The 27,619-nt window shown below is 39.8% G+C and overlaps 1 protein-coding gene across 1 annotated transcript; it reads right to left on the bottom strand.

Annotated features, from left to right (window-relative positions):
* Positions 1 to 881: 881 nt before the first annotated feature.
* On the bottom strand, positions 882 to 18,666 carry SDAD1 (SDA1 domain containing 1). The gene is made up of 22 exons (XM_035536896.2): positions 18,530 to 18,666; positions 18,291 to 18,395; positions 17,780 to 17,878; positions 17,507 to 17,617; positions 16,722 to 16,793; positions 16,534 to 16,634; positions 15,172 to 15,229; positions 14,177 to 14,251; positions 13,348 to 13,449; positions 12,820 to 12,889; positions 11,956 to 12,059; positions 10,720 to 10,777; positions 10,087 to 10,145; positions 9,647 to 9,723; positions 8,440 to 8,537; positions 7,974 to 8,050; positions 7,465 to 7,597; positions 6,178 to 6,275; positions 5,541 to 5,731; positions 4,923 to 5,007; positions 4,370 to 4,531; positions 882 to 1,264 (listed from the first exon to the last, which is right to left on the bottom strand). The coding sequence occupies exons 1-22, from the start codon at positions 18,617 to 18,619 to the stop codon at positions 1,214 to 1,216; spliced, it is 2,076 nt and encodes a 691-aa protein (XP_035392789.1). The 5' UTR covers positions 18,620 to 18,666; the 3' UTR covers positions 882 to 1,213.
* Between the last annotated feature and the right edge of the window lie 8,953 nt (positions 18,667 to 27,619).

The raw sequence follows: 27,619 nt of genomic DNA, 5'->3' as shown, positions 1-27,619 counted from the left end.
CAGCGCCCAGTTACTTGCCCCATTCCCTAGAGAACAGGAGTTGTCCCTATCTTTCCCTCGGGAGAAGCCTTGATTTTCATTTACAGCCTCCAATAGAAAGTTGACTTTCATTCTGTACAAGCTCCCTCAAGCTTCTGTTTTTTTCTTTAGGATACAGGATGTGACCAAGAAAACCCAGCCACAAGCAAGACAAATGGTAATAATTAAAAGTGATACAATTGTGTATTCAACATAAATATACTTATGTTGAGTGAATGCTGGTACAGGATATAAACATTAAGCTGGTTTCTTGAAAATTGAAAACAAGAAAAAACACCCCACCATATATTCCATTACACTGTGCATATGTCACCTGTTTCTCCTCCCCAAGGAAATGGAACAGAACTTGACAAAGGGTAGTATAAGTAAGCTATCAGGGAAACAGGTGACTGGGTAAGGGGCAGAAAGGCCATTAGCAATCCTAGGTGAGGTAAAGGCTGAAACACGAGTTCAACCTTTACTTTAAGGTAAAGAATGCATAGACCAATGTTTTTCTCACACATTCTCACAAAAAATCAAACACAAGCATTACCAAACAACGCATAGATATGGGAGAACAAGACTGCGTATTTCTCCTGCATGTGACATTACCCTTCTATTTAAATGGAAATATGGAGGCCCCCTCCCATGTGTTAATTTTATTCTTGTTACCTTCATAGACTAAGCTGTTCTTTCCCTCCATTTGGTTTTATTAGTAGTAAACATCTTAAAAACAACCACTTACTAAGTCTGTGAAATCACAGCGGTAAGACAGGTATAAAGTGTGTATGTTATGTTTAAGGGTTGAGCTGGAATATTCATTTTCCTTCCAATTATCTATTCATTAATTGAATCAAGTCAAATAGTTTTTACAGTGAGGTTGTATGTTTTAATTAATACTTACACATACAAAAACAGCTGTAAATAAATTATATTCAATAAAAGACAACTACCTTATTTCCTAGAATGCTTTAAAAGCCAAAAGCCTGCAAGGATTAAGGCCTCTTTGGTCTGTCCTATAGATGCAATATCCAACTTTGCAGCAGCCTTCAATTTATAATTCTGAACAGAGTAGAGATGAATCCGTAAGGCAATTCAGTACTTTTTTCTTCCCTTCTTTAAGAGAATGGAAAATAAGCATTTCTAAGTTTCCTGTTTCTTCAAGGATGATTAACTATTCTTCTCCTTTACCATTTTATTTCAGCAGCCGTTTTCTCTGTCTCAGAAGTGCGTCTCTAAGAGCCAGCTGGAATATGAAACAAGAGGGATATTCAGGTATTTCAAACTCTTAACTTTAACTATTAAGGAAACAGTATCACGCTGACAATCCTCTTCAATATGCCCATCATACACATCCCATTGGTATTATAGGAACCAGACACTTGCAGATAAGATCACCAAACTTTTTAAGAGAATGCTACAGCTAACAGCTTCCATCATCTATGCTGAGACAGACATTTATAGAGGCTTTTATGTATTACAGATAAGTAAGACTGCAAGATGAAAAATTAACCTGAATTGTCTTTAAACAGTTGACTCAGGTGCTAGTAACACTGTAACTACAACAGCATTGAGTAGGCAGATCGCAGACAAAAGAGCTAGCCACACAGATCGTTCCTACTGCTGTTTTATGACTACCTATACTCAAGTTCAAAAGCCACTCAAACCTGGCTGTGAATATAGACAACCTGAATCTGATGCAAGAAGCTGGAAGGTAGTAAAATATCAGAATGCAATTAAGAAATTGTTTATAGATTTCTACAGAAAACAGGAGTACAGCATTATCTTCAGCTGTAAAATTAAGAACTTTTGGTAGCACTTATGCAGACATCTAATTGATGGTAAGTCTCGTTAAGCTATTTTCATTAAGGAAGCATAATACTAAGGAAGACTCCTAAAATTTATTCAATCTCAGAGAAATATTAATAATTGATCAGCTAAAACTGGGAGCAGTAACTGGCAAGTGCTAACACATTGGCAGAAATGCTGTGGTTGCTTAGTTAAAACAGTATAGTTAGGGAAAGAGTAGGGCTTCAAAAAATAAAACATTCCTCAATGCATCAGATCATCATTTAAGATCCTACATAGTTAGGAAAAGGATAGAGTAACAAGTTGTTCTTCTACAGACTTGTTTGGCAAGAAGAGATGAGAAAAAAACTTCAGTCCAGCTGAGAGCTAAGTAGGATTAACAGGAATTTTTTGAGATTATTACAAAGCTGCTTTTCAAGGGTAGGAAGGAGGAGATGCTGCAATTTTTAATGAGTGCCATACACAGTCTCTTTAAAGTGATATATTATACACATTTTTGTTGGTAAAAGGATTTAGATCTTGACTATAGACAACGTTCCATTTTATTCTACCACTGAGGAGGACAGCAGAAGGAATTATCTTAAAAACTACAGTACCCCAACCTACTTTTATTTTTACAGTACTTCCCAATCACCATCAACAGGACTGATGCTGTGGTCTAACTTAAATTAGAAGGAAGTAGAAGGGTACTTTCATTTCACTGTTTAGCTGTTACACTGGAACTCAACATTAAATCAGGAGTAAGGACTGAAAACATTCAAGATGACTTTATAAAAACAGGGAGCCAAGTTTAAGAGTCAGTATAATCTCAGAAAAAAAAAGATTAAAGGCACTACACTACAATGGAGATGTTTTTGAGCACATGGACACCTGCTTTTTAAAGAAAAGTTTGTTTTAAAAGAACAAACTGCTAAGAATCCTATCTCAGCAGCTAATCCAAAACTCTTGGGCTAAAATTACACCCAACTTCTCAAGAGAAGGACAGAGAATTAACAGTAGTTTCCTAAAAGCACATGGACTGTTGATTTGCTACATTTTCTGTGTTTTAAGTACTGGGCTAAGGTGTCAGCCTTATACGAGGCAAAGCAGAATGATAAAAAACAAAAGACTATACAGGATATTAGTCCAAGTCTTCTTCTTCAACAGAAATACTCAAGAAATACTTCCTGTTGAGTCTATAAACTTTTTCAGTATTGTTGCTGTTAAGACAACGAATGGCCAACAAATACACATCAACTTAATATGATCCTGGGAACAACTCACAAGGACAGAGGAGAGTTTGTAAAAGCAGCACCTGAACATGCCCTACCACAAGACAGCACTTAAGTAAACACAAATCAGTAACACAGAAAAAAAGAAGCCTGCACACTTGGATTATTCTAGAAGTTTTTCCTCAGAACACCTTCAAAGTAGTTCAGTTTTATAACACCCTGTAACACTCCTGACTGGCCACCTGCCAGGTTAGATAAAGGGATTTTAAGGCCAATTTTTGTTGTTAACACAGATCTACCCTGCCAAGGTGAAACACAGTAGGGCAAAACAATATGCCTGTATTAACACCAGCAACAGCTGCCACAGTTTAGGCATTAACCCCAGCTGTGATGCATCACAGAAGCGAGGGGGCTCTGTCCACACTCCATGTCTGCCACTTCATCTAACCCCAGCTGTGTGGGGAAGCTACGTGGGCTCCCTGGCCAGTACCCTCAGAGACAAAGTCATCAACCTTAAGTTTCTGCCTCACCTTTTAGTTATCCCTTCAGCTACCCTGGCACAGCTGCCTGTGGGAACACACGGTAACTGGACTACTGAACAGATGCATTTTTAACTTACATGTGATTTTGGGAAGACTGTTTTGAATCCTGCATCAGCCCCATAGCTAAGCTCGTAACTGAGGAAGCAGTAGGAGGCATGGGCATCGCCACTGAGAACAGAGTATTGCCAAACTATGGCAGCAGGCTAAACCAAGGAAGTGACTTATTTTTCTGATTAGCTTTAAAAAGTTCTAAAGAGCAATTGCATCTGAGCCTTAAGTGCATTTGTATCGAGCTATCAGATGACCTCAAGCCAGGACAGCTGAGTCCACAATATGACAGTAATAGGAGAAAGGTCAAAGACAGACTATGGGGAGTAAAGAAACACACGCTAGAAGCTTGTCCTGAAGACCAACTCCACTGTATCGTGGGAAAGATTTCTTCTATCACAATATGAGTTTGAACATGATCTGTTATTGCTTAAAGGGAAAAAAGAAATCAAACCACATTTCAATCATCTTGCTAGCCTACCCATGATTTTGCAACAGTGCATGGTTCTTTGTGCATAGTCACGAGCAGATTCTGACAAAGCATTCTCCTGCACCCCCACAGTCTCTGATATACTTCCTCTGGGTAGGTTTCATGGGAAGCAACCTAGCTCACAACCTTTTCCAGTGATTAATCCATCAAATTAAACACCAAAATCTTAGGGTATAGGATAGAAAGCACTTCACCAACATTACAAGTTTATTGCTCAGACTGCCCCATCTAATTTCAACATTCAATGTTACCTGTTTTTCCCTGAAAGAACGCTTATTTTTGGTCCGGACATTACGGCTGTATCTCATCATCATAAAGTTCTTCTGCTTTTTCTTCTCTTTATTGGTAGAGCTGGCAAATGGGTTAATTCTTGTTTTCTTTTTCACAAATTCTTTTCTATCTGTTTTTCCAGCCTAGAATAGACAACACACCATAATAAGAGAAGGCCATTTATCCTTCCCTACAGTAAACGTCAGCTGCTAGGGTGACAGGTTCTAGAGCAGCAAGTATACATCCAGATTCAGTATGACTTCCTGTGTGTATTAACTGCATTCCTCCATGCTGGCTGTATTAAGTATCAGTGAAAATGGGGGTGTCTGTATTTTCATCTTCACCTGCGACCAGCAAGAGGTTGCTTATCAGTTACAGCCACGATGCAATAGTAAAAAATAAGTTAATCAAAACACAGATGGCAGCTGGGCATCTGTCTTACAGATTCAACACCACCTCCTTATTCCACAGGAGACAAGAACACAAACCCCACAAATGTCTAAAAAGAGGATATGAAACAGCCCGGTTCCTCACCATTGCAGTTGCCAATCTTGTCTCCTTGTCTGACTTCGGCTTCTTATGTAGATGTTCGATATCTCTGAGTGAAAGCAACTCGCCCCTACGCACACAGAAATTCAACAGAAGGCTGTCACACACAAAACATCATCTGGCCAGAACAACAAAATGTCCTCCTGACCTTTTGTCTCTCACCCATCTCTTAGGCCATTGTTCCCCTATACATGTTCACACAGGCACTTTTTGTTCTTCCTCTCAGGCTAATCCTCATGCTTGGGACAACCCTTACAAAATTCTTTCATGACTGTTTTTTTGAGTCCAGCTTGAACCACAACATTTAAGAAACTCTAGAGATACAGACTTGCAACTACTGCTAAAAAAGTAACACTCCTATTCCTCTGAACAAACAAACTAGTCCCAGTTTCCATTGGCCCCTCTTGCTTTTTTCTCCCAGGTATAAATAAATCCCCCAGGCCAGGATCCATTCTAGGCCATGTGGCTGTTTGCTACCTGCCACCATGGGATAACGGCCAAGAGCCGTTACTTAAGGCCAAGAGCTCTGTACCCTAAGGCAATTAAAAATTTTATCACCAGACTGTGGGGAAAAAATGCACTTGACAATATTTCACATCCTACCTGCTCTCCTCTTCATCATCTATTTCAATATTTTTCCTCTTTGCAGCTTTGCCTGGTGCAGAATTAAGCTCTTTGGAGAGCTGAGCAAGACGTATTTTGTGGAAGTCTTCTTGAGTTAGCAGCCTGCTTGTACTGACTGCTGCAGCTTTAGCTTTCCGTTCCTCTATAGGCATGCTTTTCACCTTCTCTGCCTTCGAAACAAGTACAAAAGAACAATCATCCAGAGCTCTACAAACCATTTGTTCTACAATCCATGACACTCTTGCCTCCCAAATATCCACACAGGGGGAACAACGTTGGGAAACGCTACAGTTATTAGAATTCTTAAGAGTCATATCTAACATGTGGTATTAAAAAAAAAAAAGGAGTACTTTATTTCCTCTGAAATATTAAGTAGGTGAAAGTTAACATAGCTTTGAAGGAGCTTAGCACTGGAAGAGAATTCCCCAACTCTCCCCCCTCACCCTGAGAGCAAACATATTTCAGCACAGGTGCAAAAACATACTTCAACTCACTGATTTTGGTCAAGTTACCATGCAGGTAGTTATGAGCAGCCGTGAGAAGGTAAAACATGAGAATGTGGACTGCTATTAACAAGTCCCTTTTCTATTTGGGGTAGAATACGCTTGGAACTCACCACTTCTTGCTGCTCCTCATCTGAAGAGTGGTGGACGTCAATCCAGTCTCCATCTTCATCATCTTCCCCCTCACTCATACTAGCACTTTCCCATCCATCTGCTCAAGGGAACAAATGCACAGAGCTGCTAGTACAGAGCTGGTTGAACTTTTTGCATTTCAAATAATTTCAGTGTGGATCCTAAGCTCTCACTGCCTTTTACTACCTAACTACATTTGTGCTCAGGAACACACTCAAAACTGTAGGATCTCAGCATCCCAGCCTCAGAACTACATAGACGTTCGTAAGACTTAAGATACTTCACACATTTGATCGTTAGTTGGGAGTAATATTTCTAGACATCCACGGTTGAACAAACCAGTAGCTCTCATGCTGTCCCACTGGCAAGTTCAGCTACCGAATTCTACCTGGCCTGCAAAGTCAAAGCATCACACGGTGTAACTCTGAAAGCAACTGATTCAGAGCTGTACAAAGACATCTCAGCCTTCGTTTCTTAGCGCACCTACATCGTGCGCACGTACAGCTATGGACACCAATTTTTAGTGATAACCACATACGGCTGCCGTAAGATATTTGAACACACACAACAGACTTGTTAAAACCTGTTCTATCTTGTCATTACTGTGAGCTGCAGTCTCTTATTTAAAAGATTTTTGTTATGAACTTAAATAAACCTGCAACAATGGTGAACAAAGCCTTTACAGGAAATGCATTTACATACATTTCTTTCATTCTAAAGAATGCCAATCATAGAGGATAGCTAATCAGTTTACAGCAAGTCACTGTTGCAGCAAATTGTACCAAAACCCTATGCTTTGTAAAGCATAACTCTCAAGTTATGTTCAAGGCCCTCAAAACAAGCAGCTGCATTTAGGAGAATCTCTGAAGAAACACTAGTTTACAAATGCTAATCCTTACCACACTGCGTTCAGCAACATTTCCAGCCCCCTCCACTTCATATATCCCAAGGAAGGAAGCAATGCAATTTAAAGCAAAGTTGCTCTCTATGACCTATTTTGCTTCTCTCTGCTGTTCAAAATCCCTCTTTCCTCTCTCTCCTCTCTTTCATCTCTCTATTACATGAAGCAATGCAGTGACTATCAGATCTCTCAGGATAAATTGCACTTGACTTGAGGACAGTATCAGTGCTTCTTAATGGATAAATACGGACACATACAAACCATGCAGCATGTGACAGCAGCAAACAAAATGCATGAACGCCAAGTCCAAATAAAATCTTAGCAGCAATGATGCACAACATGGAAGTAATAAAGAAAAAAGGCCAACCTTCCTCTTGGTTTTCTCCTTTTTCCTCTTCATTCACAACCTCCAGTACTTCTGCTCCTGGAATATAGTCTTTGGCATCCAGTTCTCCATATTCATGAATCCTGGCTTCCACCGAGGCTTCAGTAGGTTTACCCTGTAAGTAAATAAAACACATATTAAGAAGGCTGCCATCTTAACTCACACAAGCCTATAAAAATACGGGGTGGAGTTGTAGGAAAGAAATTCTGCCTGATGAAACATGAAAAGATCCTGAATTACTATAAAGAAGTTGAACAAACTGCAGGAAGACAGGCTTCTGCAGCATGAAGCTTCTGTCAATAAGTTTGATGAGTCTGAACTAAAGAAGCCTTGAAACAAGAGAAAGCCATGTCAAAATGCAGCAAGGGAAAAGGCCTGGAGAGAAAAAACGTGTGATTCCATCACATTCTCAAGAGGCTCTGAGAGCAGTTATTATTTTTGAGCACATAAGCTTACATTTATAGTGAACGCAATACAGAGGAAACACTTACTCTGTATTTCTTCTGTAGCATCTCTGGGTTCAGCGAACGGAAGAGGTGTATCAGAGTTCTTGCAGACATCATCACATCTAGCCAGAAAAATAAGAGTCAGGACTAAGTATAGTAAAGCAGAATCCTGAGCAAACCACAGTGCACTGAGATAAACAGTATTACAGCCTATTCATGTATTTTCTGAAATACTAGCTCCCACTGATTTCTCCAATGCAGGATCCAGCTCTCAGGGCCAAATCTTTGTTAACAAGCAGCTGCCCTTCTCCAGTTCTGTCAGCTGTCTCCCTTGCCGTAACTACCCATGACTGTTTGACTAAGTATATGCATAGAAATGCAACAGACATTAAAAATGATACCTCTCAGCCCACTAGAAAATGCAGTACTATTATGAAGGCTATAACAGAGGACCAGATGACAAGAAAAAAGTAAGAAAGATCTAAGAGTCATATCCATATAACATACTCACTTTTATTTTTATGAGTCTTGTAGTGAGCAAGGTCATGGAGCAGATCTTCAGTCATGGCTAATGGACATCTCGCTGTGATTTCTTTTATTGCATTGATTCTAAAAATTCAAAGTGAAATATTTTCCTGAATAACATGGTTGGGAGAGACACTCACTGGCCCAGCAAGAGACTGAATTATCTCAAACTTGATGAATCTTCTGAAGTGTTAGGTGTAACAGAGGGGAACATAACAGGATGCTCTCTGCCATAGTTCTCCAAAACTTCTTCCAAAACTTCCATCCTTGGTCCATACTCTACACTCTCTACCTAGTATTTTGTAGGATCTTGGACCTCAGGATTCTGCAACTAAAAGCTAGGTCCAACCACACATATTTGCAAAAAGCTGTCAAACTATCACCAGGCCTAGGCCAGGCCAAAATCAAGAAATAATTCTCCTGTCAAGCATGGGCAGACAAACAACACTATAAAGGAAGCCTGTGTGCTTACACCACGTTTCTTTTTAAATCACCTTCATGCACACACACAATACACTAAATTTGTTGCTGGACTATAACCATGTTAAGAGGAAAAAAGTAGTTCATGAAAATATTCAAAACATAGCTGCCCACAGTAGCTTCCCCCGCCAACTACTTCATCTTCTTCAGGCACAGCTCAGCTCTCTCCTACATTTACTGGTCATATTCTACTCTGCCTGCACCAGACCTATTCCAAAAGCATACTTTCTTCAACAGAGATAGCAAGCACTTTATAGTTTCACTAACAGCAACACTTGAATTTGTTGTCAATAATAAAATTTAATCTACTAGACAGTAAAAGTCCTGAATTATGATGCTGTCTACTCACTCTGTGTATACAAATGAAAGTTATTTTGATTCAAACACAAGAGGGTGTACCCTCAAACTAGAAATAACATAGTACTTGGGAAGGAAGAGAAACACAAGACCAAACAAGAAATCAAAAAAGGCCATCACAAAATCCAAAAGAGTTAAGTCATAGCACTGGCTAAATACAGAAACCCATTGCGCTGAGGAATTTACAACACTGACAAGAAAATTAAGGGAAGTTTATGTTTACTGTCTTGTTTTTATTAAAGCAGGTTCTTAAAAGCAAAGATGAACGACAGGAATAGGCTGAAGGTCATTTTAAAAAATGGAAAATATTTTTCCACATTCAGAGTTTTACAGTTGTAATAAAATTCTGTACTCACCCTACAGTCATGACCTCCCCAGAATTCTTGTCAGTGACAAAGTTGTTGGCGATGGTCATCAACACTGACTGGATAATCTGAAAATACGGAAGAAAGGGTAAATATACTTACTATTTAATATAATTGTGAGGTGATTACATCTTATTAACAGAGCTCTTTTCACAGAAAGGCAGAGCTTGTGACTTAACACTATAGCCTGCAAATAACTTCTAGACAAATTCTCCTGCAGAAATTGAAGACCTTGGGCATTGGGGTTGTATCCCTTTACAAAAAACAACCACCCTTGCAGAAATTGTCAATGAGAGCAAAAATTCCCACGTGGTTTTCAAGAAAAAGGGTCTGACCAGATTCCTTGTCCCCCACCCCCAGTGAATGCACTTAACACTTCCAGCTTGCACACTGTCCATTTTAACATCACCAAAAGTTTATGGAATACTGACCTCAGGTGGTACTAGCTGATGCGAAGCTTGCGCCGCAAACAGAAGAATCTTTGTCACTTCTGGAAGTAAAAATAAAAAGGAAGGGGGAGAAGATGTCCAAGTACATCAGTGCAACTTATTTTGGCCATTACCCACATCCACCAATACATCTAACTCAATGAGATCCTAAGCTTCTAAGCCTCAAAGCCGTTTCAGGCTGAAGTTATTTGAGACATCTTGTACTCCTCTCTCACAAAGCATTAGGAACACATCTGGATCTCTACCCCAACAGCACTGCAGACCCTTAATAGCCAGCTACACCAAAATACACGTTTCCATTCTAGAGTGAAACAGAAGGAAAAAAGCAGCAAAAGGCAGTCACAGCTGTGCTCAACAAGTCAGGTTCTGCAAGGAACTAGGAACTCACTTGATCCCATTGCTGAAGTTTCTCAAACACTTAAGAGCATCAAGTGGGCACAGCTTCCATGAAAGTCCAGTTTTGGACAACTGGAGCCTTTTGCCTCCTTCATCCACAATCCCTGGACTATTCTTGCTTCCAACTTTGCTACTGCTACCTACTCACAGCACCACTTAGGAAGTGACTGTACATGTGAAATGACAGACCAACACTGTTATCAACTAGTAGCTGCTTACCTCTCTGATGGGGCTGTAGGAATCTCTGAATGAAGGGGTAGAAATTAAAAAGAAAAAGCTGCAGGAAAGATAAAAGTTGTAACAGGTTAGTCGCTTCTCTTTTGAGATCACTTTTATAACCTGACATGCTGTAAACAATCAACAAACCTACACAGCCTGCTCTGCAAATGCCTCAGATTTTATTGTGTAACACATTCACCTGTCTTGAACTTGAAATACATGGAGGTGAGAAAGGGACTTTTTCAAAGGAAATTAAGACTCAATGCCAAAATCTGAAATCCACAGTGGTTCTTGTTTGACTGCACAGAAATCCAATTGGGTGGTCTCCTGCACAATGACGTGCCACTTCTTCCCACAGCTTCAGGAACATAGTCTTCTCAAAACAGAGACTGTCCCTAAATTCATGCTCATTTAGCGTCTGAGTCCCTTCACTAACTTCTCCAGCAAGCCTAAATGAATATTTGATGCTGAAGCAGCCTAACACCTGGACACACACCTCCCAAGTGACAAGTACTTCATATTCCTCCTGGACTCAGACTTACACGTGGTTAAGTTCTATGTAAGCTTTATGCAATGAGGAAGTAGCGTGGGCTCAGGTTTGACACCACCGCAACACCGGGGTCTCTGTGATGTGCAAGACCTGACAATTCAGATGCCCTGGTCACTGCGAGGAATGCTTTGGGCAGAGACCAAAGCACAAAGTGGCAGCTGTATGTGCCTAGGCGTGAACCCAGTAGTGTCAAAAAAAAAACAACTGGACTTTCTCATGCTCCCTATATTCAAGAGTGCTCATACAGCCACAGTGAGCATTTCCACCTTTTTGTTAGCCTTGAGGATACCCGCAAGGACTAGTATTTCCCTCGCCCCACAGAGCCCCCAAGAGGAACAGATTCTTGAGGAAGTCTGATCACACTTGGTTATACCTCAGAGTGGTGTTCTTAAGCTATTGCTAGACTCAATTAAAAAACTACACTGAAGACACAAGTTTTTAAATAGGCATTTTCCCCTCTAGTCACAACATCCCAGCTATTACACACCACCAGCCTTCTCAAGCTGAATTCACTTAGTACTATACAAGCCTACATCACTGTGCCATACCATAAAGCCCACTGGCAACTCCATGGGTATACTCAGCTTCATTTTTCAACATACAGGAAAATTAACTCACTTTCCAGAGGCACAAGGCCAGAGCACACCACCACCCAACCGTCAGGCCATTACAAGATTATTATGTACCTCATGGATTCCAACTAGCCTAGATATTAGGTCCATGAGCATCATCTTCACTTCAAATCGTTCCTTACAGTTCTCCAGCTGCTTCAGCAGTTTCTCTGCAAAGTCTAGAAGAAGCAATAATAGGTTTGTGGTACTCTCAAAAGGCACTGTGCCAAACTCAGCTGAGACTGGGTTAAAAAAAGATAGTCAAGTTCTGTTGTTGTTTAGTTTTTCTTTAAAGCTCCATTGTCCTTGCACAGAAGAAACTTAAGGTGCTCAAAGCACTGCTCCCAGTTCTTTATTTTTCCTCTCACATGCCTAGAAAATCTAAAGCTGCACACGGGTCCAAAAGAAAGGACACAAAGCAGAAGCTCTGCAACATCATAAATACAGGGTCAGTATTTAAAGCTAGTTTGTTTGTTTGTTTTAAAAAGATGCATTTCAACCCATCTGAAAAACAAAATCCCCGGAGTTTCACTACATGAGACTGTGAATGAGTCAAGTGGTATTAGACAAATGGCAGACTGATAATAGGAATACAATTCTACAAAGGCGTAAGCTAAAAAAGCTGCAGAAGATAAACTACTTCCCTTTTGCAAAAACTATGGCCTTCACACATACAAGATATAAGCTGAAAGACACATCCTGATTTGTAGCAACCCAAAGCAGATGGTGCAGTATAGCTCCTTCTTCCTTGTCTGGCCACCTACACGTGTTCCACTATGACAAGTGCAACAAGACTGGTCTCACATTTTAAGTGTTTTAAGTGTAAAAAAGCATCCTATTATCACATTTGCGTCTACTTTCATTCTCCTTGCAGAGTTTTGTCTAAACTTTAGTATCTGGGAAAAACAGTTTGAAAAACAGAATACGATGCATGCTTACCCTGGGGATCATGAATCAAGTGAATAGCAGAAAAGTTGAACACCTCTGGCTTGCTCTTCTTTTTGTGTTTCTGCATGGCAAGAAGAGTAAAGGAGACATTTTTCTTTCTATGAAAAAGCTGCAGGTGCTTCAGTTTCAGGCTGCTGTTGGAAGCTGCTATTCCTCATTATTCTCTTCAAAAAGAGGTGCTTTGGTTTTTAGCAAGTAAACTACCATTCTTTTCAATTGCATTAGGTTTTCAACCACCTGACCTAACAGGCAACAGGAACCACATCAGAAAGTTGCTTCTCAAGACACAGTATGCTCTAAGTAAGGGACCACAGAAGGGGCACCCAAGAGCAGAACCAGTCCACAACTCAGACAAGTGTGTTTCAGAAAACTGCCCGACCAGCGGATGCTAGTATGCTCTAGAAGCCTCACCTAAATTAGATGGCAAAAGATAACTAAGATGACTGTGGAAACAAAAAGATTTCTGCATGTGAAGGATTAAGCTAGAACACCAGCAAGTCAAAACACCATTCTCCTCACCCTAAGAACCTTCATCGCTTTTTCCAGTTTCTTCTTGCGCTTGGTCGTTTTCTTGTTTGTTGCATACCGCACCATCAGATCTCTGGCAGTGGGGCCATCGTCCTTCAGAAGGAACACAACGAAAACAAGACTCAGGTGAAATCAGGCTTCAAACGGGAAGCAGAAATACAAAAAGTATCAACGTACTACATCTGAAAATGGTCTCTTCCCACCTAAGTTTCATCATACAGAGATAGTAGCCTTTAAAATCACAATTCCATAAAACCATTTATATAAGAGAGTAATTTTTACAGCTGGGTAATCACAGGGTACTAGGCAGTCACACACAATGGCCGTGTATTAGCAGGTTCTAAACTGTAATTGTGACAGGTTATCAGCATTCTCAGGGTAACTGAATTATTTCATTTGTACATAAATGGGAAATGCAGTTTAAGAGGCAGAACTGAAGGGATATCTAAAAAATTAAACCTGCCTCTTAAAAATCAAGTTAAAATCTCTTCCCACAACTCTAAAGTTACATATCTACGAATTCATTAGCTTAAAAAAAAAAAAGGATTGGCCAGCCCTCACTTATCTCTTACAAGTGAAGAACATCCTTCATAATGAGTATAGGAAAGCAAGGGAGCCCTTAGGCTATAGACAGATAGTAAAGGTAACCTGCTATCAACTGGGACCAGGTGGCAAAAAATTAAACATTTTTGTGAGGTGGATCAACAACTGGAGGAAACAAAACAGAAAATTCTGTAGGACAACAGTAGATGCATTGGTGTAGTCAAAAGCCTGCAGGATAACAGAACTTTGGTTGTGAAGATTTAATCACAACACTCACCTCAGATTCTGAGTCACTCTCTTGATTCTCACTTTCATCCTTCCCAAGGAAGAACTTCAAACCAGCAACTAATACCTGAGAAATTAAGTAAAATGTAGGACATGACAAACAGACAAGAGTATTTACAACAGCCAAGAATCCTGATCTTAAGTTATGCTAAAACATTTCCAATTATTGGTAGAAAAGAATACATAAAGAAAGCAAAAAAAAGCTGAAAAGACTGAAAAAGCTGAAAAGACTGAAAGCATTCTGAACAAAGTCAATTTTTGCTGCTAACCCTCATCAGCCAGAGGCACATAAAGGATCAAAAAACAGCTGGGCTTCCCCAGTGACAGGAGCAAATCCAGAGACTGAAATCTTCCTAGCTTTCTGCAAAGCAATGCAATTGCTCCATGCCAATATTATTGATAACTCCTGCACAGCCGATACCTGATCAGCTGTGCTAAGCACTCCAAGCTTTCATTAGTTTATATGGGTTTGTTGGTTGTTGGGTTTTGATTGTTTGTTTTGGTTTTTAATCAACTGGAACAGCTTTTGGACTTTCACTATGAAAGAACGTATCTCAAACCGTAACACGCATTTTTAGAGCATCTAGCATTGGAAAACCTACAAACATGACAGGCAGCCTCAGATCCACTCAGATCCCAGGCAAGATATCAGCTCTCTCCACATTTAAAAAGTAAATGCCTTAATGATGCTGATTATAAGGTGGCAATATCCTGACAGTCTCTTCTGAGTAGCAAGGGAAAGTACACCCACCCTCCCCACTCCAGCCTGCACTTGTAATAAGACAAGCATCCCATTCTGCTGCTCTGCACCTAAGCACCAAATGTGTCCTACTCCCAGAACAAAAGTGGCATTTTGAAATTAAACAACAAAAGACAAATAATCAGTGAAGCTTGTTAGCAGTTTGGGTACTGAAATAAGAAACTGCATCCCCAGGATAACGGTAGCTTAGATTAAATCCAGTTTCATCAAATGACTTCTGTCCTCACCTTTGTCACTCTGGAAAAGCAAGCAGTTGTGATGACATTGACCGTTTTGGCATCGTTCCTAGAATAAAACAAAACATTGCCTTTTACTTCAAGTTTTAAAATTCCAAGTTATTCTCAGAAAATTAAGTTGCATGAACTAGGTCTCCTAAAAAATATTTTGAGTTTATATCAAGTCTTAGTTACTTAAAAATCTACTCATTAAAACTGCAAGAAGTCTTATCTTTTCAGCAACACTAATATTTTTTCAGCTATCCTAATTTTCCCTCTGTTATAGTAATTCTCAACCTACCATTACACCAACAAAAATCTTAACATAGCTGCTGTGACCTTGTGCATGCCATGGAATAGACCGTTTCCTTGAACACTACATATCAAAACTCCTCATGACAAATACCACCTGGCACTGCATCCTGCCTGCCAGCTGAGGTTTCTCTTAATGCCAAGGTAAAGCAACGTTGCCATTCACCTCCCCGCATGCTGGAAACTGCTGGGAATAAGCAATACAAGAACTACACCGTTAAGGCTCTGTCACTAACTTATCTCAGAAATACGTAAAAAGCAGCAGACACATCGCACACCAGCGGTATTCCTTGTTGTATTCACACATCTCCGCAGTTTATCTCTGTACAAGAACTGGGAAGAACAACGGAATTAGAAACTGAAGGGCTTAAAAAAAAACCCTTTGTTTTTACAGTCAAAAAGTTGAGTGAAAAAACTACCATCTTCTCATGCAATTTTCCACTGGGTAACATCTGCTCTGGCATTTTATAACACAAGAGGAAGATTCAGCAACATCTTAGACATCAACTAGCACTGAGAAAGCAACTGAACACTCAGTGCACTTTTTCTGCTTTCAGTATTTCTCTAAGCAATAATTTTTCAAGCTGGTGTCTGCTAAAAATAAAAGCTATATTACAGCTTCACCTAAAAACAACAAAAAGCCCTCAAAGCACTTATTAGATCAGTCATCTAGAATTACCCTAATGACTTTAGAGAATAAGAAGAAACAAAATTCATTTTTTCACTGTACATCACAGACTGTATGCCAATACCAACAGCTGTATATGCAAACGTTCAAACAAGTGAGCTGCACAAGGCTTGTTTCAACTGCAGTACATACAACTTGCGTATTTTCAACTAAAATGTGAAAGATTCAACCTAAGTAACTCAGACTTTAAGGAGGACAGCATTTCTTCCCAACTAGACCATGCTCCATAAAATCCAGCCACTGGAACACAAAGAAGATAAATATACTGAAAGTCAGAGGCCTTCCACATCACATTTTGCACAACATGCCATGAGTGATGTCAAGATGGCTGCCCCACATTAAATAGGAAAAAAGCATGGGCCTGCCAAACCTACCAAATATTCCTTCTGTAAAGTTCAATCATCACATCCAGAGAGATCTTGGCAGCAGTGGGATTGCTGTCCCTCAACATGGTGTACATGAAGTTCTGTAGTGTCTAAGAAAAAAGTTGGGAAACATTTATTACCAATCTTCTATAAACACAGTAGTAAAACAAAGTGCACCTGAAAACTAGAATACTTACTGTGTTTATTTTATTGTTTTTGTGCTTAGCATTTACATTCTTGATGTCTGTCACAATGTGAGTATACAGAGTCTGCAGAAGGAGAAAGAAAAAGTAACATTTGTAAGTCACACAGGGAACACTGCACATGCACTGCAATTTCCCCAAAGCCTCCAAATACCAAAATGAGAGACCTGATACCTTTTAATTTGTAGTTAGAAAAACAACACGTTACCTCGTAAATCCTCATATATGCTTGATTTTTGTGGATTTGAAAAAAACGTACTTAATTTACAGCACAGTGAGGAAGGAAAACAAAGAGCATGAAGCTTAACTCAAAAAATCCCACTACTGTTTCATATGTACATTCTGACAGCAAGTTTAGTAATCCTGATCACAGAAAGCAACCAATCTCACGTTTCTTGCAGAATACACGAAACAAAGCTTTTACTAGCAACTTTTTTTTTTTAAACTTTAAACTAAAAATTTTCACATAGAATTCAGTAATTCCTGCTCTGACATCAACGTGCTTATGGTTTTTATCTGCAGACACATTCAGGCTGCTCAACTGCAAATGCAGGACAGGCTTACAAGCTGTTGCATGTAAAAGTGTTTACAGCGGCATGCTTCATTACTAATAAGATATACAAATCGAGTCTTGCCTTTGGCACTTTCAGTTTCTGAAGGAACAGACCCATGTCCCACTTATTTCACAAACATCAACAGTGGAACTGTCTACTATTTCTTCTGTTAGGCAGGTCAAAACCCACTGGAAGTCAAGCCCAGCTTTTGTAATCACAGCTTACTTTTCGTAGAAGTTTATCGTGACATCGCAGCAGCTGAAAGAAGAGCTCCAGCAAACTCGTTGGATTTATCAGATTCCTGTTTCTTAACAACATCAAAGCCTTACAGAAGGTCTGTACGGGAGAAGCAGAGATCAGAATCACAATTTCACAGCACCCCCCAGTTTCCATCTTTATTAAAAGATGCAAAAGCAAACTTGAAGCGCTGAATTCTCACAGGTATACTTGAAGCAGAGGCCGTGGTCTGCCCCAAACACCTTTTGGTGGCAGCCTTACCATTCGAAGGTCTGCGTCCAGCACCGTATGGTGGTACGAGAGCATCTCTTTGAGCTGCTGTGGGAAGTTGGCCATTTGGTCCGGGTAGCAGTGGGCAACCTGGGCAAAGACAGGCTGGAGTGAGCTCGCTACGAAAAACCTTGAGTTACCAGTCAGCTGCAGGAATATGAGATGTTATAAGCAACTAATAAAATTATTCATACAATAGCAGTTTATCTACACCAGAAGAAAAGTTATCAGTGAAACACTGATGTGAAACGCATGGTGCAGTTACAAGATCCTTTTTAAAACTGAACCAAAGCCTCAAAAGAAAAACTTGCCTACCTGTAAATGGCTAATAACACGGAAATTTTGGTAAATACAGCTTTACAGCAGCTCGGGGAGGGCTCTGACAACAAGATGACACGAAATACAACCTCTCACAACCCCAGCAGTCGCGGGGAGGCCGCCGTGCCCGGCGAGGGGCTCGAGCCCAGCTCCGACGTTTTCCTCCGGGACAAGAGCAGCTCACCTGCGCCAGGAACATGACCAGCTCCGCCAGCTCCTTGCTGGGCTTGTCGGGCTGGAAGGTGAAGATCTCCACATGGGACTGGTAGTGGTGGTACTGCTGCAGGAACTGCAAGCACAGGAAGCGTTACTGAGGCACAAGGAGCCGCGGCAGCCCCTGTTACCGTCTCCCTCGAATTATTAACCCTTTTTTCCCCCCTTTCTCCCCCCCAGGCGCCACGGGGGCTGGCGGAGGCGCCTCACCTCCTCGGTGTAGGAGGTCGGGTCGCGCTTGATGAGGTTCTGCAGCTGGGGCAGGTTGCTGGGCAGCTTGTTGCCCTGCCGGCCCGACATGGCGGTGCCCACGTGACTGCCGCCGCGGCGCCGCCATCTTAGAGTCCCCGCCCCGCCACGGAAGCCGCCCAGGGACAAAGCTGGGCGCTTTGACAAAGCTCACTGGGGGTTAGGCACCAGGGCTTTTGCCCACCACTATCTCGTTTGGGTGGTTTAGCCTACCAAACGTTCACAACATTAAAGCTTTCTCACTATACAAATGACTTTCTTCACCCGTAGTATCAACATACTACTCCAGTGTGGTTAGTAAGCTCCATATGCTTGATCAAAGCATGATAGCACATAACATTTTGTCATGTGGAAGAGAAAAAGCTGTTGTATTCATCCAGTCTCATCTGCTAAAAGGGCTACACTGCAAAAATGACAGGAAGGAAAACAGCTCCACTGCATACATATATGTTCAATAACACTGTTGTAGTTAAGGTGCTGCTAATCTTACTCATGACTCTTTCATGTTATAAAGGCATTCATTGCCTCTAAGTTCCCTTATAGACTTTTTGGACAGTGTCCTCTTATTCAAGGATTACTAGCACATGCAACTTATGCACCAGAATGAAGTGACTTAGGCATTCCCTATGTCACTTTAGTGAAACATCTGACAGTCAAAAAACGTTTACAATATAGATATTAAACATTATACATCTATACAATATAAATAAGTACAATTTAGGCTTTGTTAGTAGTACAAACAGTAAATTCCCTTTCCTTACCTAGGATTTCAATTAAAATGACAAGCATGGAACAGAACAAATATTTATTCATGATGTTCAAAATGGAAGTTTTTCCTGTAATATTCTTGAATAATACCTCCTGGAGTCTGGAAAAAACACAAAACTAGGGAAATATTTCCCAACATATAGTTATACTCAAGGCTTTTTCCTTTTTCCCCACCCCACACTTATTGGTCTGCAGTAACATCCTATTGTCTAAAGAGTAGGGACTTGACAGTCTGAAGGGAAAACCTAGTAGGCAGCTGACCTCATGAATTCCCTTTTCAAAGGAGCTGCTCATCTGTCATAAGAAAGTGGGCTAAAACGTTACTTCAGTAGTTCTAGGGGAAAGGTTTGGCAGAAGCACGCAGATGAGATTGTTTCCCCCCATGCAGCCTGCTCCCTGCCCTCTGGAAAATGATGGAAGGATTTGGGCAAGGGACTAGCATGGGGGGCCAACTCTAACAGACCATATTTGAGTCAAGTCGGTCTCAGTTTAAGTAGAGCAAGAATAATTATTCTTCTGTATCAGTAGCACTCAGTTAAGACGTTAGGGCTCAGAACAGCTGATGACAGCTACAAACCCCAATTAATTTAACCAAACTAGGAGCAATAGGACAAAGCTAAAAATCATGTGTGATCAAGTGCTGCTTATTCCCCACAGATCTTGCCTTTTCTTCTTCATCTGCCTTACTGGTCATACATGGACAATTATAGGCAGCTACCTAATCAGAGTGCAGTGAGTACTTGCTTACATTTCCTCCCTTTGCAGTAGCTGTTGGCTTCAGGACTGCAGCCTGTAGGTGTGAGTCATTGCCCTTATGTTGTAGGGTAAGAGAGGACTCCTAAGGAGTGATACTGTCCCCTCCTGCACTGAGGAAGATTTTCTGCCATACAGCCACAATGAGTGCACAGAAGTGGTCAGCACTAAGTTGAGGCTTCACCCGAGGAAATGCATCATTTCAGTTTACCTTTTAAACAGTATAATAGGAACCTGAAGTTGCATTGCTATTTTTCCTTTCTATAACTATTTACACTGTGGTGCATTTATACTTATTTTACACAGTATCATTCACTTCCAAATTATGAAAGCATTTGTTTATGAAAGAACTGGTATCCAATAATTACTCTCATTATATACAAATAGATGTAAATTAATAACATGCATTTAGGGCTTAAACATGCCATTGTTAGGGCATCCAAAAGTATTGTTTCTTCTCTTTCAGAGTAACCCAAGGCTTTCTTAGTAAAAGGCTTTTAAGCATAGTGGTACCAATACAGCAGCCAGCTGTAGCCACTTAAGCATAGACTTACTTGTTAACAGAAGCCACTGCTTAAGATTACACCTGTCTTCCCTGAAACCTTTAGAACAAGGGGATTTCAGTAGGAAGGACATCCATGCACAATGCCTGTTGGGACATGCAGGATATAGCAGGCATCCCCAAGAGCCCAAATACTGAAAATAAGGTAAAGCCCCAGCATTTGGTCAGAGAACGGTACAGAGCTGATGGGGAATTACATCCTAACTTCCTCTTGGCACAAGCACTGGATCTCCATAATGGTGGTCTAACAGGCCTCTTCTAGTTACTCATAGGAAGTCCCTCCACAAAGATAGCAAAGCATACACACCAGAAATATAGTCCTTTTTTCCAATTCGGATTTACAGGACAATTTGTGTATCTCCTTCACTTATAACAAGTACAGATACTTGCTAGAGTATAGTCCAAGCCTGAAAGACCGGATGTTACCACCAGATACAGGGTTGTAGAGGTTAACTATCAAGGTTTTTTTGTTACTCTAGCATACTGACTAGAGCATAAGCAATGTGTTCTTCCTTTATGCTTACCCAGCTGTCAAGAAACTTGTCTGCATCCAGGAGCTCTGGGTGAGTGTAGAAATAAGAATATAATCCACATGTAATCTGTTATCAGCTTTTGGGAGAAACCAAGCTGCTTGTTATTCAGAAGTTACTAAATGCAATTATATTTCAAAAATGAAACTTATCTTTATTTTACTATTTTGTAATTAGCTTGATTATACCTTGACATGTTTAGCTTTCAGGTTCAGGCATCTTTGTGAGTTAAGATAGCATTGTACTGAAATGAATGTGCTAGGGATTATTTTATCCTGCACATTCGCTTACACGTTTTAGTCTCAATACTTTCAAACCGTAGCTCATTAAGGATTGAGAGTCCTCAAAAACAAAGTGAAGTTACATAGCTATTCTAGAGGCTAGTAACTAGAAAGTCAGGAAGATTTAGTCTAACGTGGTCAGGGATGAGAGAAATAGTTGAGTAAAACATAGCACCTTCTGCAAGTGTTAGGAACAACCCAATCAAGACAGTGCTTTACTTACACTCTCAGCATTCACAGAACAAGCTCTGAAAAATCACTGTGTTTTTTTTTTTTCAGTATTTTTCAAGAAATAGTGTTATATCAAGAAAAATATCTCTATAAAGAGCTCAAAATGCTGAAAAGTGACAGAAGTTATTAGCTTAAGAATAGTATATTCACCTAACAAATACAATAATGCATTTAAGAAATTGTTTATACATGAAATGATTTTTATGCAAGAAAAATCTTGTTTCTTACATTAACTGCGTATTCTTGTAAAGACAAAGAACTAATGCATAATTGCAATATCTTTAACGAAGCAATAGCTTGTTGATTTTTTCTTAAAGTTTTAACATTATGTTCATAGAGAACTTTATTATTATGCTGAGGATTTTCATAATAACAAAAATAAAATGAAAATTATTCTAGATATTTACCTTACATAGCAATTAAGAATATAAATATTAAAAAAAAAAAATACAAATTTTAAATGAAAAATAAAAGACCATTCCTTGCTACTACTCCAAAACAACAACAACAAAAAAAAACACATACAAAGCAAAGCCCACAGTGAGAGTATTTATAATCCAAGCCCTTTCCCTCCTGCATGCTGATTGGTCTGATTTTCATGACCTAATCAAGGCAGGAATTATTAAATTCACATGCGAAAACCCTCATCAGTTTTGCTAGTTTTTTTTTCTAGGAGAAAAAGATTTTTTTGTTTGAGGAAAGAAACAACAATTTTATTTTCAGTATCTTTCAGGAGGTGGTTAGGGAGATTATTATATGCGTAATGTGAAGTATGTTTACTTTAGTTAATTGTTACTTGGAAAATTCTGCTCTGTAAACTATTTGCTATCATTAGATGGAGAACTATTTATGTTATCTTTGTTCTGTGTTATACTTTCTAAACTATGTGTACTTCTAAGCTCTATAGTTTTTTCATTTGAGCACTGTGAGCTAAAATCTTCATTGCTATCTATTTTCTACAAGGTGGAGACTTTTTCTGTTTTTGAAAATACATTTTTTCATTTCTCTGCAGAGCACGTGTGGATGAGTAGCTTTTAGCTCTGTTTTGCCCAGACCTAGATTTTTCTCTTTTAGTGGGTTATTTAGGTCAGTACTCAACTATGTAAGAAATGCTTGTTTTCAATGCTGTATAAAAAACATTTCTGTACTGGGCTGCAACAACTGGCAAAGTAGAAAAACGTTGCTGTCCTTGCTGTAGTCAGTCCACAAATTTTCATATCCCATAGGATTTGTAGGGTTTAAGTAGTGTTCATTGAAAATCTGGGAGGTTTCACTTAAACAAAATACTATAGTACTTTTGGTATTATATTTCAATTACATTTAAATTTATGGTGTTCAGTTCTTGCAGGGACCTTGTCTTCCTGGTCTTGGGTTTGTCTTTTTTTTTTAATTGAGAACAGCAGCCACAAATGAGTTCGTACTAATCACAGTTCATTGCCTTGAAACTGCAGTTGGTCAGGCTGTGCTTCCCAAGGACTCTACTTCTCAGCTGTACCATATGCTTCCAAAAGCGTTTCTACTCTTCACCTGATGGATGGACAGGAGAGAAGCAAAGTCCTTGTAAGATGACAGGAGTAACATAAAAATTATATTGGACCTTTTAATAGAGGGAGAGTCAATTTAGGAATTCTGTTTTGCAGTACCTCCACTTTGGTCATCTGTGATTACAATACACCTGTTAAAATAAACTAGTGAACTTAGAGCATCAGGCTATAGATAAAGCCTTCAAAAGCCATACTAGTGGTACCTGTATCCATAAAGGAGAGATGTATGTTGCATGCATAGGTAGTTACATCAGACATTTGCTAGACAAAATGTGCCAGGTGTTTTCTTCAGTGGGGTTCAGTCACTTTGGGATACACATTCAGCTAGTATTAGCCCATTATTATAATAGACCACTGGTGCAGAGTGAAAAGGAGGCTTAGTAACATTAAGTACAGACAAAGAAATAGGATTTGTTGCTGAAGGGAAACTGTACCAACATGGTAGCTAAAACCAAACTTTAACAAATATGTTGAAAGTGATCTATAGCATAGCAGGACAAGCTACTGTTGTTTGTATTCAAACCAAAATGATAGTCTGGCTTTAATATCGAGTGAGCACTCCAGAAACAGAGGTCTGCTTGAGAAAACATTTCTTAGTCCATTAATTAATATCATGTTACTGTTTTACTGTCTCCTCATACAGCATCTGTCTGCATTTTAAAAGATATCCTAGCACTATCTTAAAGACATGGATCCAGCACAGATTTTTTTCCTGTTATTGTCTCAAACTAGAAAATGAAGAAAGATGTAAATGCATTGTTCCAGTAGCAAGAGCCAAAACCTCTCACACAATATTTGCAAAGGCAGCTAAATGTGTTGCGTGCTTCCCTGACAGGAGCTTCCAAGTTCTTCCTGCCCCAATACTGCCCCTTCACTACTGCTGGGTGGAAGAATAATCCAGCTAAATACCACTTGGCCAGGAGCTAAGTATGGCTGTGAGAGAGATGGCAGTGTTGTGGAATGGGGCTTTGTCATGATTTGGGTGCACAGCTGGGAGGATGTTTTCACTTGGCTTCTGATTTTTTTTTTTGTAGATTAAAGGGACGCTGGCTGAAAGTGAGTACAACCTTGAGAGCAGCAGCAGGAGCACCTGCTCACTGTGCAGTTGGACTTTGGTTTTTACTGGCCCTGTCTCTGTCATTATCCAATCTTACAGGCAAAGGTGAGTCTGAAGGATGAGCTATGTTTAATGACATTGGCCAGGCTTGATTCTGTACATGTCTTGGAAGTGTCTCTAGATATTTCAGCAGAATTTTCTGGGAAATGTGTATTTTACAAGATGTATAATCTGTGTCTTTACTCAAAAGCACAAGACGTTAAGTGACACACTTGGCCCATGTTTGCTTCTTATGTTTTTCTTGAAGAACAATGTTAATGAACACTTAAGTGAAGGCACACTGAACAGTGTATTGTATCATGTTTCATCAGCAGTAAAGACTTTTGACTGTTCTGTTCTTGAATAAGTACTGGTGTTAAAAAGATCAAGATATATGTTGTGACAAAACACAATTTTTCTTTAATTCAAGTTTTTCCTCTAAAGTCCCTAGGAGCTCTCTGTATATGTCTCTGTGGAAAAAAACCTTTGTTGTAGGCAGACAGTCATGGATCTGGTTTCCCCAACAACCATCTTGAGACATGCCTAGGGTATTACGCCAGCAGGGGCTTGAAACTAGTGCCTCATCTGATGTAATACTACAGAAGTCTTAACTTTTGCATGTTTTCCTGTAGGTTTTTAAGATTTTCTGGAGATTTCCTTGCAGAGTGATGTTGAATTAGTCTACTTTACACCTTGTATTCCAGAGGAAGTTGCCATTTTTGCCTAGGGTATCTTCACAGTCAGAGCTGTAAAATGCCAGGTATGTGCTTTTCTCTTTACAGTTCTTGTAATACTTAATGGTACTTTCTTAGAACACGTTTTGTACAGAGTTACTCAGGGGTTTCTTTGTCTAGAGGCATTTGCTATCTCAAGTGAATAGCACTGATTATCTCTGAAGCAAACTTTTTATGGCGTTCTGTACTGTTATGCTTTAGCAAGCAAGGACAGTATTGCTAAGGCAAAGTAGCCATTTAAATAGTTTGTCATTTGCTACTGACACAATCATTGAAGCAAGCCAATACAGGTAAGCATGAAACTAACCACATGAGTACAATGAGCAGTTTGACCTGGTAGCACCATGTACAGTTTAAAACATGAAATCTAGGTGGAAGAAGATTTCTGTAGACGTGAAAGCAAGCCAAGAGTGAATTACAGCCCATCAAAATATGGGCAGTCTGGGCTGAAGGAATAGATTATTTTGTCTTAGAAATCCAGTGTGGTCTCCATATCTCAACTCTACAGCTGCTGGAAGAAAGTGAAGTAGGAGTGCAATGGCCTTCTTTGGCCTGACTGCTCCTGTGGAGGTGGCTGGGGTGGCATTTTCTCTGGCAGCATTTGGAGGCTCTGTTTAGCACTTTGACCTGGAGCAACTGTGAAAACTGCTCATCTGTGCAGTACAGCTGAAAATATTTGGATCTGGCTTTGTATCACTAGAAGCATCCAAACTAGCTCGTGCATGGCTTTGTGGTGGCACTTGAATATTTGCTGTAAATAGACATCCTTCCCAGATGCTGAATGATTTGGCAGAGAAAAAAAATGCCCTGCTAGCATCCAAAGAATAAGTAAAACCAAGAGCAAAGCATAATGAGGATGTATTTAGTGTGACATAGTGAAACTGAAGTAGCATCGACACTTGTATCAATATCTGGTACATGCAGAATGCTGGAGGTTTAGTGATGCTTATCTTGTTTTATTCCATTTGCTTTGGAGCAGTCTTTACCATAGTGCAGACAATGCTTTTCTTGTGAAGACAGATAGTAAATACTATGTCACTACTTTATTGTCCTCAATTTAATCCCTGATCAAAAAGGATTAAAATGTTTCATAATGCTGAATCACCTTGTTACTGTGCTTGTAAAGTTCAAAAAGTATTTGAAGAAGTGAATTGCTGCTACCTGGCAGCTAATGCAGCTTCAGACCCTTGTAGCAAACAGTCAGGGACTCCCAATCCAGTTTGCTTGTTCTGTGCTGGCATGATTCCCCTCCTGCAACAACCTGAACCTCCTCGGAAACTGCAGGTTGGGCACTTGAAAATGTGGATTGGTTTAGCCACCAACTTCTACCTCTCTGAAACTGCCAAAACTATTTTGCTCAAAATATTCATTTAGTAGGCCACCAATGAGAGATTTCATGTGGAATGGATGAAAGTTGGAAAAGTTAGTGATCTGAAATGAGGCAGAATAAGAATAAGGGCATTCTTTACTGGACATTTGGCTACAAATACTTGATGGAAGGATCTGCTGTCAGAAAATGCTGTCCTGGATCATGTCTGAATCATGACAGTTTTATCAAAACCTTATTTTGACTACATTTCTGACTACATACATGGTATAACACGATTTACAGTGTAATGGTGGGAACAGTCAAAACTAAGCTTTAAAATATTTTGATGTTGATGGTGTTGAAGCAAGCTCTATAACATCATGACTTTTTTTATTTAAAAATAAATTTCTGAAATGCCAGAAATTTCTGTGAGTGGGCAACTCTGATGTTTGACAGTTGTTCAGTCATACAGAATAAGTCAGTGTTTTATAAGCTTTTTTCCAAAGCTGAATAGCAACAAAAAGATGGCTAGTATGGGTAAGCATGCTTGGAGCAGAATATCCCTTTTTACTTTCAGTGTACTCCTGTCTTTTTCATTAGAACCCAGCCTTTGTAAGCTGGATTCTTTGTAAGCAAATGCAATTTGCTTACAGAAAGGAGAAATGTCTTACAACAACTTCCGAGAAAGCAGACTGCAGTTCTCAGACTCCCTTAATGGCCAGCGCTGGATATTCCTGAGAAAAGGCCTAGATGACTTCCGAGATGGCTTTCCCCCTTCATCTGATAACATGATTGTGTATGGTAAAAAGCGTCCGTCTCAATTATCGTGAAAAACAGCACAGGGAACTCTTCATACACAGCTCCAGGGAAGAAAAGCAAGAAGTGCACCAAAACACAGATTTATCTTTCCAAGCTCAGCCCTCTGCAGCAAGCCAGGAGGGATTACGTTGCACAGATATAGCACTGCCTGAAACAGCATCCCACAGTGCTCCGCCCACATTTGGAAAAAAGTAGCTCCCCAAAGGTAATGATTTTTGTAACCCTGGTTATACAGATTCTTCAGAAAATTGAAACGGGAAACTAATCTAACTGATGACTATTTTCAATTAACAACAACAAAAATAGATAAATCCACCACCTCTTTCTTTCCATAGTAAAAACAAAGTGAGTGATATCAAAGGTAGCTTAGATTTAGACAGTAGGTCCAGATTGTCAGCAAGTAATTCGCAGAACACTATTATAA

This window comes from Cygnus atratus, chromosome 4, assembly GCF_013377495.2.
Source record: "Cygnus atratus isolate AKBS03 ecotype Queensland, Australia chromosome 4, CAtr_DNAZoo_HiC_assembly, whole genome shotgun sequence".
NCBI classification, from domain to species: Eukaryota; Metazoa; Chordata; class Aves; order Anseriformes; family Anatidae; genus Cygnus; species Cygnus atratus.
This window is presented reverse-complemented; position numbering and strand designations above follow the sequence as displayed.